The 14,689-nt window shown below is 45.5% G+C and overlaps 2 protein-coding genes across 2 annotated transcripts; one reads left to right on the top strand and one right to left on the bottom strand.

Annotated features, from left to right (window-relative positions):
- The first annotated feature begins 260 nt into the window (after positions 1 to 260).
- LOC101766359 (26.2 kDa heat shock protein, mitochondrial) lies at positions 261 to 1,608 on the top strand. The gene is made up of 2 exons (XM_004964905.2): positions 261 to 802; positions 910 to 1,608. Exons 1-2 carry the CDS (start codon positions 370 to 372, stop codon positions 1,314 to 1,316), a joined length of 840 nt encoding a protein of 279 aa, XP_004964962.1. The 5' UTR covers positions 261 to 369; the 3' UTR covers positions 1,317 to 1,608.
- A 3,158-nt stretch (positions 1,609 to 4,766) lies between these two features.
- On the bottom strand, positions 4,767 to 6,236 carry LOC101765949. Its single transcript, XM_004964904.3, has 2 exons — positions 5,900 to 6,236; positions 4,767 to 5,304 (listed from the first exon to the last, which is right to left on the bottom strand). The coding sequence occupies exons 1-2, from the start codon at positions 6,113 to 6,115 to the stop codon at positions 5,089 to 5,091; spliced, it is 432 nt and encodes a 143-aa protein (XP_004964961.1). The 5' UTR covers positions 6,116 to 6,236; the 3' UTR covers positions 4,767 to 5,088.
- Between the last annotated feature and the right edge of the window lie 8,453 nt (positions 6,237 to 14,689).

Here is a 14,689-nt window from a genome sequence, read left to right as displayed (position 1 = left end):
GTGACTCATCCATCCAAACAGAGCTGCATGTCCCATTTGGCCATCCCCTCCCCAAGAAATCGCGAAGATATTTTGGTGTCCAACGGAAGCCATTTGGGCTGGGGGACATGACCACTTGTGAGCCCGCACGAATCGTAAAGCCAGAGACCCGGCGTGCGGGGATCGTCGATCCCAAATCACACTGTAGAACCTTCTGTCCCCTTGGCTCCCAAGTAATCTCCTGCTAACACCCACCCCACTTCCGTCGCTGTCAACGCATTCCTCGCAGCGCACCGCTAGAATCCAAAACCCCCATCGCAAAGGGTAGAGAGAGAGAGGAGGGAGCGAAGAGAGAGAGGAGGGAGCGAAGAGAGAGAGGGAGATCCATCCATGGATTCCGCCGCCGTCGTCAAGGTTGTCCCGCAGGCCGGCCTCGTCAAGGAACTCCCCGCCGCGCCGTCCGTCGTCGTCCCGCAGGTCGGCATCGTCGAGGAGCTCCCTCCCGCGCCTTCCGTCGCCGTCAATGGTGTCCCGCAGGTCGGCATCGTCGAGGAGCTCCCTCCCGCGCCTTCCGTCGCCGTCAATGGTGTCCCGCAATCCGTCCTCGTCAAGGAGCTCCCCGCCGCACCGTCCGTCGCCGTCAGTGGTGCCCCGCAGGCCGTCCTCGTCAAGGAACTCCCCGCGGTCGACGCGTCGTCCGTGCTCGGGAAGTCCGTCGTCTCCGCCCGCTCCCCCAACACCACCGAGGAGCCCAGTGGCGAGGACACCGCCTTCGACCACCGCCGCGCGCTCGACCTCTCCGTCCCCAAGCACTTCTCCCCAGGTACCGACGTACCGTATCGCGTTTGCTCGTTCCCTTCCGTTTGTTCCCTCGAACCTGACGAAGCGAAGCCGAGTACTGAATTACTGATGATTTGGGGTTTTCTGCAGGCGCGCGGGACCTGTTCGGCGAGCCGATGAAGCTGACCCAGCTGCTGTCGCTGATGGAGAACGGCGCTGCGGCGTCCGGGACCGGCTTCTCCGGGCGCGGGTGGTGGGTGTCGAAGGAGGACAACGACGCGCTGCAGCTGAAGGTGGCGATGCCGGGGCTGGGGAAGGAGCACGTGAAGGTGTTGGCGGAGAAGAACATCCTGGTGATCAAGGGCGAGGGCAACAAGGACCCCGAGGACGGCGACAACAAGGGCCCGGCGAAGTACAGCCGCCGCTTCCAGCTCCCCGCAGAGGCCTTCAAGATGGACCAGATCAAGGCGGAGATGAACAACGGCGTGCTCAAGGTGACCGTTCCCAAGATCAAGGACGAGGAGCGCAAGGACGTGTTCCAGATCAAGGTCGAGTAGGGGTGGGGATCGAATCGGTCCGTCCAGGTCTCGTAGTTGCAGTCCCTATCGTAGTTGCAGTGCACTAGTAGTAGTTTACTGGAGTAATCTTTGCTGATGGAGAGAGAGGTTGCGAACAAGAGGGAGACGTTTCTTTTTGGTGGTGGTGTTGTCTCGTGCCTGATGTCTGAAGCGACCTGTTTACCTTTCTGTTCGTCCTGCAGAGTTTAGTTTCTTGGATGGTGATGGTCACTGATGACCTTGTTATGAACATCTTATGGTAATGGTATCAGAAGTTACTGATTGGCATCTATCTGTGCTTCCTGTTCTTGTGGTCTTGTGGATTATTGCGTTGCTCATCCTTTGTGAATTTGTGTTTGACGTCGGCTAAATCTGAACTTGTTGATGGTCCAGACTCCAGACTTGCTGCGAAGTTGCAGCGTGCGAGCTTTCCTTGTTTGTTCTGTTTAGTTTCTAGGATGGCTGATAATTGGTCTGTCATAAATTTCATGTCAAATGAAATGCTAGTTACTGGCATACCTGTTCCTTTAGGTTTCCTGCAGTGCTGATCGATTTGTGAAATTGTGTGTTTATCCTTGGTCAGATCTGAACTTGTTCATCATAGGTAAATCTGAATTTGTTTATCCTTGGTTAAATCTGAACTTGTTGATAGTTTGCCTCTGAGTAAGCATATTGGTTATAATCTAGGGAGAATATTCAGTAGAATTCTCAAACTGTGAAAGAGATGGAATCTATTTACAATAATAAACTTGTCAAAAGGCAAGAGGCAGTGTCTCAAAGTTACTGTAACCTAAACCATGACTGAATGAAAGTTTATTTATTTCCTATATTTGAAGGTTAGGAAAACATGTTGTTTTCTACCAGGAGGTGCCTCTATTCTTATGTGTTCATTTTATATCTTTTTTTTTGAAAATGTACAGCGGGGGAGGTCCCCACTGTGAAATGATATATTAAAAAAAAATAGAAGAAACTGTACAGGACAACAGCATAAAGGGGTACCAGAGTACCCTAAAAGAGGGGGGGGGGGGGGGGGGGGGGGGGAATCATAAAAAGAGCTAACAAGCTATCATGAAGACTGCAAGGATCAGTTCAATAATCTTAGAGTAAATATGTAAAATATAGCGAAGATTTAAAGCATCTTAAGCTGAAGATCGAGAAGCTGAAGGACAATGCTGAAAAGGTAATATTTAAATGGTTTCAGTTGTAATTAATACATACGTCAAAATGTGATGAATCAACAAAAGGGTTGGAGGAATCATCCAATCTGACTCCACAGCTCGAGTTGAAGTTAGTCTTTGTTGTGATGTTGTCCCTGCTCATTGAATTATTATGTCTGATAACCATTAACCATACTTTTCCTTTTTTGTAATTACAGAAGAAACTGAGATCAGCGCTGAGCCATGAACTTACTCAATTAAGAACTGAACTTGAACCATGGGAAAATCAAATTATTGAGCATACAGGAAGGTTAGTTGTTGCATCTGCTGAGAAATAGTTGATGGAACAAAAAGTATACCTTTATACCCCCACCCCCTTCTTTTTACCCTGCACCATTTTTTTTCTAATTGGAAACAAGACCGTTGCAATTTGTCAAGTCAATGTGCTTTGCCTATTGTTAAGCTATCTGGCTACCTGACTGCCAGTTCAATTCCTAATTATTTTTGCCATTCAAACCTTGGCTTACCTTGTCATTGAACAATGAGAATTCTGCGTGACATTGACACCGCAACAGTTCCAGAAACAAATCTACTAAGCCTTTTAATTTGTTTCTGAGTCATTAATTAGATATACGATTTTCCAGTTTTTGCTCCATTGCATTTGAACTTTATCGGTTGGCATTGCCCTGATTGTGTTTGCACTTTTTGTCTTTTAGATGATAGACAGCCATAAGGATGAGCTCGACAAAACCATGGAAGAATACACCGAACCAGAGAAAGCACTGGATGAACTGAGAGCCTTGAGGTATGTGTTTTACACCTTGTCAAATATTAGGGCCTTAATTAGTTCTACTGTATTGTTTACAACCTTATCTGTTTGGCCATAAAACAGGTTGATGCTGAGCACGAATTGCAACATACAAAAAAGCTTTCCAAGGAATGGGAAATGAAGGTGAAAGCATTCAAGAAAAGGCTTGATGACATTCAGATAACCTTGCCAAACACATGGACCAGTGTGTATAAATGCTATTGTTTTCTGTAACTTTTGTGACTTGTATGTTTTCTGTAGTTTCTTGTAATTTTTGCCTTTTCAGGATCCAAAAGGATGCTATTGATCATTTGATCCTGAGAAACTTTTATGACTCTTGGTGATGAGCAACTCAATGGCCCGTGTGACATGAAAAGGGCAATGGAGGTAGTGGCGTTGTTGGAAGCTCATCTTAAAGACTTGACCTCGAATCTGGAATACATAATATATTACTTCATGATAGATGAGTTCATACTAGATTCAACATAATATCTTTGAAACTGAAGGGGATGTACCAGGTACTGAATACATATAGCATCCTATAGTGTAGCACCTCTGTTTTACTTTATGCGCACAAACCATGAAGGCAAAGACAATGAGATTTATCCTTGCTTAACCCTTTTCAATTAAATCTTTTAACCGCACGACCTGTTTCATTGCTTTTTAATATTGAGGGATGAGGTGGGAAAAGAATGGGATCATAACAAAGGAAAATAATTAAATCTCCTCATTTGTCATGTCTGAAAAAATAATGCTTAGCAAAACCAATCTACAACGCGGTGATCAAAGGAAAAGTGCAGGGATCAAACATCAAATGGGAAAGGATAAGAGAGCCTGGTGACTTTAGCAAACAATTTCAACAAGGCTGTGATAGCTGTATTGATTTTATCTTATGGGTGTGTTGCACTTGTTGAAATGATTTTTAAAATAACAATATGGTTTCAAAATAGCAAAATAACTCCAACTCCTTTTGATTTCAGATAATTACTTCTTGAAGGCTCAAGGTGATGCCGAACTGGAACTTGTTGATTCCTTGAACCCATTTTCATCATCAGGTGTTATTTTCAGTGAGGCTTCCCAAGAAAAGCTGGAAAAATATTGTCAATATATCCGGTGGTGAGAAGGTTTTTTTTTTCATTCTTGTATATCTGTCAGAGTGGTCTGTTGATATTGTTTAACGGGCAAGGAGGTTAACCTAGAGATTATTGTCCCAAGTAGCCGTTTTCACATTATTTTACAATTTCAGACTTGAGTCCAATTGATACGTAAGTTCTGCCAATGATGTATTGAAATTGGTTAGTAAGGTATCAGAAATATTGCCAACAATATTTTTCAGATCTGTGTCAATTTTATTACAGTAAAGATTGAAGACACTATCATATAAGTTCCAGATATAAGCCAACAACTGTTGCCCATGCGTTAAGTTACTCTGATCCAAGAGGTCATGGGCATTAAGTTACACACTCCATATTCATTTTGAGCATCTATGAACAACACTGGACCAAGAGGTCAGGGGCATTAAGTTACACCAATTAGAGGTCAGGAGCATTAAGTTATTACACAAGAAATAAACATTTAGAGGTCAGGGGCATTAAGCTACCCACTCAATATAAGTTGTATTCACTCAAAATGAAATTCACATCCATCTGGTGCATGCTCCATTTATCAAAAGGATGTACCAAAGCTCAACAGCTATAGATTAAAAGCAGGCACCATGCATGCTACCAGTCCAATACCTCTACCAGGGCACCACATATCAAATATTAACTAAACGGTGCCCCTTATTCACTTCAACTCACTCATTAGCTTATTTCTTATATGCTATTAGTCCGGTACTAAGATCGCTGCCATCGCTTCCTCGTGTAGGCTTCGTGTCATACTTCATCTTGGGTGCCATCCAGATTGCCCATATCAAGACTGTCGACTGGATAAGAACAGCCGGCCATGAATCCCACTTGTCATGCCTCACCATGAAAGTGGTCATGCCAATGTAATAGAACACGTACAGCACGGCCCACACATCCTACAATGGAGAGACAAGCAGGGAGAGCAAAAGATTAGTTCCTGAAGCTATTGGAATGCTCTTGTCAGTTGTCACAAACACAGTGTGGGATTGTTGTTGAAAACAGCACAAATAATCTATATATATCAAGCACAGAGATGAGAATATTAGTGGCAGAGGCTTCTCCACACATTCTATGTTTCTTTCCTTTGGGTAGCAGTGTCTGATGTTCAACAATCCACCGCAATGATTTATTAGTTCACTGGGAAGTTGAGTTTATACCAGCTCAATCATCAACTAAAGAGTAGTATTACTTAACTTTCAGAAATTAGATTGCATCAATCATAAGTTCATAACTATACCCAATACAAGTAATTTAGCAACACATACTAGTAGTAACTAGCAAGTGGATAACTGTTAGAGAGAAATTGAAATTGAAAAGAGGAAGTTGGTTTTAGTGATGTTCGATCATTTTCGGATGCGAGAATCCGTTAGTTCTAAACTGTTCTAGACCTATAATGAATCCAGCAGCATCAGAAATTTTGAGCAAGCTTGCAGTGCCGAGTTAGGAAATAAGATATAGACCTATAAGGGAAGGCGGGAGAAAAGCCCTCACCAGCGTAACCTTGATACACATTGCCAGGCGAGGGTCCATCGCAGGACGGTCCACCACAGCCAGCTGCTCCTCCTCCTCTGTCGCCGTCGCCGCCGCCTTCACCCCGGTGGCGCCTTTCTCGAGATCCACGGAAGCATCAGAACTCGCCTTCGCCCCGGTGGCGCCTTTCTCGAGATCCACGAAAGCATCGGAACTCACCCTCGACATAGACGACATCGCGGCGAGAAAGAACGATCTGACGAGGAGAGATTTCGGCGCTTCGCCGCGGCGGCGGCGCAAGGGCCCTAGGTTTCACGGGAAAGCAGGACGAGAAAAAGTTATCGAGCACGGGCCGGGGCCGGGGCAGCGTCTTTGTTTTTATGGGACGGCCCGCCGGACGGGAGTGTTTTCAGGTTTCTATTCGGTATCGGGCTGTTCGACTATACGGAAGAAATCCTTCACGCGGTCTGCCGTTAATTTTCGTTTCGACCGTCGCCGTAGAGTCCCGGCGTTATTCCCGTTCGTGTGTGATGGTACATGAAATTGGAATCATATTCTAATTCTAATTGGTTGTAATATAAAAGCGCAGCTCTTACGTCCGACCGATGTCTGATAAAAAAATCGGACGTAACACTTATCACGCGTGAGCTGCTGCCCATCCTCCCAATCATACGTGAAACGTTCTGATCCATATGAAAATATCAATCTCTTCTCCCAAGGAACCGCTGCGTCTTCTCCTATCATCTACTCAGCCTCTTCCCTCTCCATTTTCTCAACTTATCGTCCACCTCGAGTTCCAGCGGCACTAGCGATGCACGCGATGAGCTTAAACATGCATGAGCGCAGCAGTGTGGGGCGTCGTTGCGAGCTCGAGCATATGCGGCCGAGCCCTCGAGAAGGACGATGCCGCGAAAGGATGGCGCACGGTAAGCTCGACCACTGCAACACGACGAGCGATAGGGTGGCGCGCGGCGAGCTCATCTGCCGCGACACGACGAGAAGGCGGTGCTCGGCGAGCTCGCGACCTCGTCTCCCTCATCTAGATGTGCAACACATAGGGAGTGCTCTCGTCGGAAGTGGAGTCAGATCTGATTGTGTTGATTGGAGTAACAGGATGGCAACGACGGCATGACCTGGTGCGTGAAATATGCTGTTGCGATATGTTATTTCTAGGTGTTACACTATACCATTTTGTATGTTGCAACATGTGATTTTGGATTTTTCAAACCTTTTCCTTTGATGTCGCAATATGAGAATTTTTTTGTTGCGTTAGCTCTTTTTTGATGTTGCATGAGATGCTCTCCGATATTTAATGGTCAATTTTGCAAAGTTGTGATCCTTTGAAGAGATTCAGATCAGATGTTACGTGAAACATATCAAAATGTTACAGGAATTTGTTTTCCCCCGGATCTTCAAATATTGGATGTCTAAGAGCTATATTTGGCATGTATTTTTTTGACATTGCAAAAAGTTTATCTTTATATTGCAGACTCAGTTTCTGGTGTTGCGATGGTCCCATCGGACGTCCCGACGCTAGCAGCGCCCATATAAGTCAATGTCGAGGAAAAAAAAACTAATGTTGACGGCATCGCTGCCCAAAAGAATGCCCCACCTCTCCTCGTGGCTCGTCGCGGGCGCCGCCTCCATGCTCATCCGTGGGGGCTCATGTCAGAATGTCGCAGCAACCACCCGCACACGCTCGAAGATGCTGTCTTTCTCGCTCCACCATCAACGAGAGCTCCGTAGGCCGCGAGGTGTGCCGGCCCCAAGAACTTGCTGCCCGGCGTCTCGCCGCTCGAAGCACTCCGGCGCTGCTCCAAAAGATAGGAGAAAGGACCGATGGCTGGCGTTGAAACAGCACGAAGGAGAGGCATGCACTTGGGGTCGGTGTGGTTGGGCGTGAGGTTTGGGTCGGCTGACGCCGGCAAAGGCCCACCGCTATCAGCATCCATGAGGGCAAAGCACATTTGCATCACCGTCGCTACCGGCGCTCCTTTCCCTATCTGCGATTCGAAGTCTTGGCCAATGGAGAGCTTGGTGCCGCCACCGTGGCCGAGCACAGGATAACTCTGGTGGAGTTGGCCGAGCAAAGCTTGGAAGCAGGCACAGACGCACGGGACTGGCTGCAAGCGTAGTACAGAACGTGCTCATCCGTGAAAAAGATAAGGATGGATGGATAGTTTATATTAAAAAAATAAAGTATTAGCCCAAAACTATTGATCATTCACCAGTAGAGAATTGGCTTTCGATCCGACTCCTTTTGTCCTGGTTTAAAGTTGGCCCGGGACAAAAGGGGGTGCGCCGGGGTAGGGAAAATTGGAGGGGAGCATTACTCCCGGTTGGTAATTGCAACCGGGACTAAAGGCCCCCCTTTAGTCCCGGTTGCAACGGCTAGCTGGGGGGCGTCGGTGGCGGGACCCTTTTATCCCGGTTGGTGAACCCTTTTATCCCGGTTGGATGGGACAAAAGGTGTTCCCTTTTGTCTCGGTTAGAGTTTTTAACCGGGATAAAAACTCATCCCCCACTATATCCCGAGACAGAGACTTTCTTCTTCCTCCAGCCCGAGCCAGTCCAGCACATTGATAGAGAGCTGAGCTTCACCTACTTTCTTCTTCATGTTGTTGTATTGTACCATGTTGTTTGGATCTTTAATCGATTTTCACGCGTAATCCATTGTCAAGTGTAATCCATTTTCATGCGTAATACGATGCAGATGGACTGGCAATGGATATATAATGCAGACAGGCGGAGCAAGGCGTTTATTGATGGCTTGCATTATTTTCTCGAAGTGGCAAAAGCGAACAAGCCAGAGAATGGATTCGTATGTTGTCCATGCTTCCAATGCAATAACAGGAAGGAGTATTCAAAGGATTCCTGGGGACTATTCACAGCCACTTGTTTAAATACGGTTTCATGCCTAACTATTTGGTTTAGACCAAGCACGGTGAACTAAGGGTTGTAATGGAAGATGGCGAGGAGGAGGAGGAAGATGACACCATTCTGGACTGGGTTGCAGGCCAAGCTTTTGCAGGTACTACAATGGGCGAGGCTGATGAAGATGAGTTTGCAGAAAATGACCCTACTGATGACCTTGGTCAGGTGATACGAGATGCATACAGAGATTGCGAAACTGAGAAGGAAGCAGCAAAGTTGCAGCGCATGATAGATGATCACCAAAAATTGTTGTACCCAGGTTACCAGCAGGGCCATAAAAAACTAGGTACGACACTAGAATTTGTGCAATGGAAGGCAAAAAATGGTGTGTCCGATAAGGCATTTCTAATTTTGTTAAGTTAGATTTTTAGATTTCTAATTTTGTTAAGTTAGATTTTTAGATTTCTAGTTAGTTTGTTAAGTTAGATTTCTAGTTAGTTTGTTAAGTTAGATTTCTAGTTAGTTTGTTAAGTTAGAGTTGATACAGAGAAAATGAAGTTAGAAATTCGTAGGATGCACCGTCGTGGAATCCGCCGTCCCGCCGCCGTGATCGCCGCCGTCCCGCCACCCGTCACAACCTAGTTCCGGTGAACCGTCCCCGCCTCCGCCGTACCGTCACTGCCTCCGCCGTCCCGTCACCGCCCGTGGTTCCGGTGAACCGTCCCCGCCTCCGCCGTACCGCCGCCCTGACCGCCGCCGTCCCGCCTCCGCCGCCCTGATCGCCGCCGTCACAACCTAGGCACCGCACGTGGATATTGTTACAAATTCGTAGAAATTCGTCAAAATTCGTAGAAATTCGTCAAAATTCGTAGAAATTCGTAGAAATTCATACAAATTCGTAGAAATTCGTAGAAATTCATAGAAATTCGTAGAAATTTGTAGAAATTCATAGAAATTCGTAGAAATTCGTAGAAATTTGTAGAAATTCATAGAAATTTGTAGAAATTCATAGAAATTCGTAGAAATTCGTAGAAATTCGTAGAAATTCGTAAAAATTCGTAGAAATTCGTAGAAATTTGTCAAAATTCATAGAAATTTGTATAAATATTCCGGACTTTGTACGATTCATGTTATTTTATGATTTCATTATATACATGTATGATTCCGGACTTTGTAGGACTTTGTACAAATTTGTAGTAAGACGATTTCTATGACTGTCATGTATGATTCTATGTATGTTTCCATCAATAGTTGAAATGGCAGACGATGAGACCGCAAGGTATATCATGGAGCAGATAATCGCTGGTGATGGTAGTGGCGACAACGTTCCACTATCATACACGGATGAAGAGGGCACCCAGGCGGACATGTTCCTCAACATGTCCGCCGATGGGAATGAAGAGCAACAGCCGCAGCAACAACTTGCCGTGGCGGAAGGTTCCGGCGAGGTATATACAACCATTCTTGTATTGTTTCACGCCACCGTTACTACTACGTACTAATTAACGAATCTTGAACTGTTAGCCCTCCGGATCGACACAAGGGCAGAAGACCCGAGGTCGTACAAAGGTGATGGAAGGGAGGCTTGTCATCACCGAAGTTACAGAAGAGGGCAGGCCGGTTGCTCCCGAGAAAGTAGCAAAGAAGTGCGTGAGTCAAATCGGGGCAATCGTCCGGGACAACGTGCCTATCAGCATCAGAGAATGGAAGGGCAGAAGCACTAATCCGTACGCCCTTCCAGAGACAGAAAAGAATATGCTGTGGGAAGACGTGAAGAGACATTTCACATTCCCCGAAGGATATAGTGAGAAGGATGTCAAAGTGTGGACGCTTAAGAAGATGGCTACTCAATTCCAGACATTCAAGAAGATGCTGGATACCCACTACATCAAGAAGGGCAAAACTCCAGACTTCAACGCGTGGCCAAAGTTGAGGGACCACTGGGATGCATTTGTTGAATACAAGAGGAGTGAAGAAGGTGTGAAAAAGATCACGACCAACATAGCAAATGCTAGTCAGAAGGGCTACCACCATCATTTGGGGCGAGGTGGGTATGGCTCAGCAATTCCCAAGTGGAGGAAGATGGAACAAGATCTGATCGAACGGGGAATCGTACCTGCAACTATTGAATGGCCCGAACGATCAAAAAATTGGTATTACGCTCATGGAGGCTCCCTAAGCCAAGAGGATGGGACGTTGATTTTCAATGACACAATACATGAGAAGGCCGAACATCTCATGAAGAACATTGAAGATTCCAAGGCTGGGAGGTTGAAGGTGGACCGAGAAAATGATGAGCTCACATTGGCCCTCGGTAATCCAAAGCACCCAGGACGTTGCCGAGGGTTCGGGGTGGTTCCGTGGAAGTTCGCTTTCCGAGGCGACAGCACCTCTTACAGAAGCCGGAAGCGAAGAAAGGAACAGATCGAGGAGAGCTGGCGGCAGATGCTAGAACAAAGAATGATGGATGAAATCAATCGGCGGGTGGCCGACGCAGTTGCGGAGTTGGCCCAATCTGGAGCACTGCCGAATCCTAACACCGACAGCCCTTCTCAACGCCTCAGGAGCAGTTGTGCTTCTACAGGGGTCCCCGATGCGCAGACGCCCAGGTTACCCGTGGAGGAGCAACGGTTCCCCGTGGATGCCATCACGCAACGGACCTCATGTGAGTTGCACGCACCGGTCGGCAACCTCACTATTAAGGTATACTTATACATAATATTTATGCAATCTTGTCAATTGATCCTGACCTCGAGATCGGAGTTCAAATTGTTTACTTCTGCTATATGTACAGGTAGCGTACGGGAGTGCGTTAGCAACCCTGGCAGGGCAGAGCAGTCATGGCATGGACATTCCAACAGGCTACGCCAGCGTCTGCGTCGAGCAAATAGTTGATCCCCAGTATGAAGGTCTAGAGCTCGACTTCCCGGGAGGCGACGGGGAAAAGACATTGGCAAATGCGCTTCATGGGATCATTCTATGGAAGAAACGCTACATCATTATTCCCAGCACGGAGCCATCTCCTCAGACCTCAAGACCGCTCCCCGTAGATCCCCAGCAGCGACCTTCTCCTCATACCTCGAGACCGGCATCTCCTGCTCCAGGACCGTCCCTTCCATCTATATCAAGGTCTCCATCTCCACCACATCCTGGTGCTGGGAGCGACGACGACAATAACAACACCCCTCCCCGATCACCGTCGCCGGCACCAAGAGCGGCCCCCTTGAAGGAACCTGCAGCACCACTAAAGAAGTCACGAGCACCGCCTCCCAAGCAAAGACAGAGAAAGAAGAAAACAAAGGACCCTGAAGTGACTCGTAAGGAACACTGGGAGGCAATGTCTCATGAAGAACAGTGGGCAGAAATCCAACGAGAGGCCAGTGAGTGGTTCAAGAAACAAGCCGAATTAAAAAAGGCAAGGGAGATGGAGCCACCGCCAGTAAGTCGACGAGATTTAAACTTTTTTATCAGGATGGAAGAAGGAGCCAAGAAAAGGATACCACTCTTGTCAAACTATGAACGGGCTCTAGTAAAGGCTGATGAAAAGGATAAAAGGAAAGGAAAATCATCCTCCAGCGGTCCAGTCCCCGACCTCAGCCATTTATCAAAAAAAGATGCTCAACGGGTAAAAGCAATGCCCTTGGATCAACAAGCAAATGTATTGAAGTTCATGGAAGAAACAGGTCTGGACTTGATGAATGCATAGGGCAAGTTGAGACGCCAACTGCACCGCCCCCTGAGCCGAAGTGGCCTTATGAGTTAGGCAAACCTCTAGTAAAGCCTTCATTGGTACGGAAGCTATCAACAAAGATGTACGAATTCCATCAATGGTACATGATGGCATCCGCCGACTCGAGGGAGATGATCGGCATGAAGGTAAAACCGATAGATTTTCACGGTGAAGGGGAGAAAGTGCTGTGGCTAGACTTCAAGGATATATACGAAGTGTACCATCATGATACCCTGGACGTCTCTTTGATCAGCACTTGGATTCTGTAAGTGTCCGTTTATCTCTACATGTAAATTTTGGCGTGCGTCACCGTACTAACTTCATCTTCCATTTCATGTAGGATGCTAATTCAGACATGCCGCCGAGATGCGTACCTACATATAGGCTTCATGGATCCATCTGTAGTTAACCAACAACAGATACAATTAGCGCCGGAAAAAACCTTTGCGGAAATATACAATTTCCTATACAAACAAACATTCAAGGATTTCATACTACTTCCATACAACTTCAAGTAAGTGTGTGTATACCGTCTACTTTCGATGTCTTTTTCCTTATCTCTACATGTTAGTTAGCTCTAATATGCATGAACATTTTACGCACGCAGCTTCCACTGGATCCTTATTATAATTGAGCCTGAAAGAAGCCATGTCATTGTCTTTGATTCGTTAAGGAAAGATCCGGTGGACTACCAAGAATTGCAAGACATGCTAGGCTTGTAATAATTCTGGACCTTTATCTCTATGCAAAAATTTATTTCCTAAATTTTATCCCTGTTACACTATGTCATTCATTATTCTAATCCGCAGCGCGTGGAAACAATTCATAAGGACACACAAAGGTCCATTCAAAGAAAATCTTACATGGAACACAGACTTCCCGGTACGTATGCAGTCTGCACATTTATTACATTGTATAACACAAATATTTCATAACTTATTTTTTTCCGCACTGAAGTGCTTAAGACAGAAACCCGGGAATAATCTATGTGGCTACTACATCTGTGAGCACATGCACAGTTTTTTGGGACCCAAGGGACCGAAGATGACGCCGCACAACTTTAAAGTACGTAAAATAAATATATTACTAGTTAATTATTTTCTAGCTCCTTATATGTATTTGTTCATGTAACATTCACAAATTTCCAAATTATAGATGTTAAATATTCAACAAGGACTCTTGAAGGAAGAAAGAGTAGCGGCAATATGTGAAGGTCTCATTGGATTCATAATGGACGAGGTGGTAAATCCAAAAGGAGAATTTTATTACGATGGACGACAATTAGACACTCCGATCAGCAACACCACGACGGGAAGATTGTAGGAAGATACTTTGATTTATTTGTATATATAATACGCGCTAATTATGATCGATTTGTACTAAGCTAGTTGAATTGTGTATATGAATTGTGTATAAGGATTGTGTATATATATAGTAATTGTATAATTACAAATCCCATTCGTTTAAATACTAGTTGATTTCGTTCTAAAAAAATCTCAACTACAAGGTTAACAAATTAAAAGGGTCGCGGTACTACGTATACGTGATGCATGCATGAAAATTCAGGCGTCACGGCAGTGCCATGCAAGCGCCATTCAGGTGTCACCAACCGGGACTAAAGGGTCTGTCCCGCGCCTGGCGTGGCAGGCCCTTTAGTCCCGGTTAGTGACACCAACCGGGACTAAAGGGGGACCTTTACTCCCGGTTAAAAGACCCGGGAGTAAAGATCCCCCCTTTTGTCCCGGTTGGTTTATCCCGGATGGATATCCGAGAGATATGCACCCTACCAACCGGGACTAAAGGCCAATTCTCTACCAGTGATTGAATCAAAGAGGAAGAAATAGGAAGCTTGTGGGAAGATGATGTGCATGGTTAGATCGGTTTTGCATGGTGTAAAACAATTGAAAATGGTCGCATTATTCTACGGTGAAGGATGAAATTAAAATATAATTAAAAGATGTCAAATTGAACCGAGGATAAAATGTTTACTTTATATCAGAAAAGCAATTTAGTGGTTCTATGGTTTCATTCGTCATGCAAAAGTTGTATAAAATCGAAGAGTAACTAGGACAAATTAGGAAAAATCTTGTCCTATGTGAAACCATAGATAAACCAGACATAATCAAAACTCAAAACTTTGAAGAAAACCCTTTAACCTTAAATTACTCTCAATCCTCTTATTTATATAAATCTTTCATGTTAGTCTC

Source organism: Setaria italica, chromosome IV (assembly GCF_000263155.2).
Source record: "Setaria italica strain Yugu1 chromosome IV, Setaria_italica_v2.0, whole genome shotgun sequence".
NCBI classification, from domain to species: domain Eukaryota; kingdom Viridiplantae; phylum Streptophyta; class Magnoliopsida; order Poales; family Poaceae; genus Setaria; species Setaria italica.
This window is presented reverse-complemented; position numbering and strand designations above follow the sequence as displayed.

Excerpts from the sequence above, each read along its gene's own strand:
- LOC101766359 (XM_004964905.2), top strand. The coding sequence starts at position 370 with ATGGATTCCGCCGCCGTCGTCAAGGTTGTCCCGCAGGCCGGCCTCGTC. Across the intron at positions 803-909 it reads CCCCAAGCACTTCTCCCCAG|GCGCGCGGGACCTGTTCGGC; the intron begins GTACCGACGTAC and ends GGTTTTCTGCAG.
- LOC101765949 (XM_004964904.3), bottom strand. The coding sequence starts at position 6,115 with ATGTCGTCTATGTCGAGGGTGAGTTCCGATGCTTTCGTGGATCTCGAG. Across the intron at positions 5,305-5,899 it reads TGTGTATCAAGGTTACGCTG|GATGTGTGGGCCGTGCTGTA; the intron begins GTGAGGGCTTTT and ends TCTCCATTGTAG.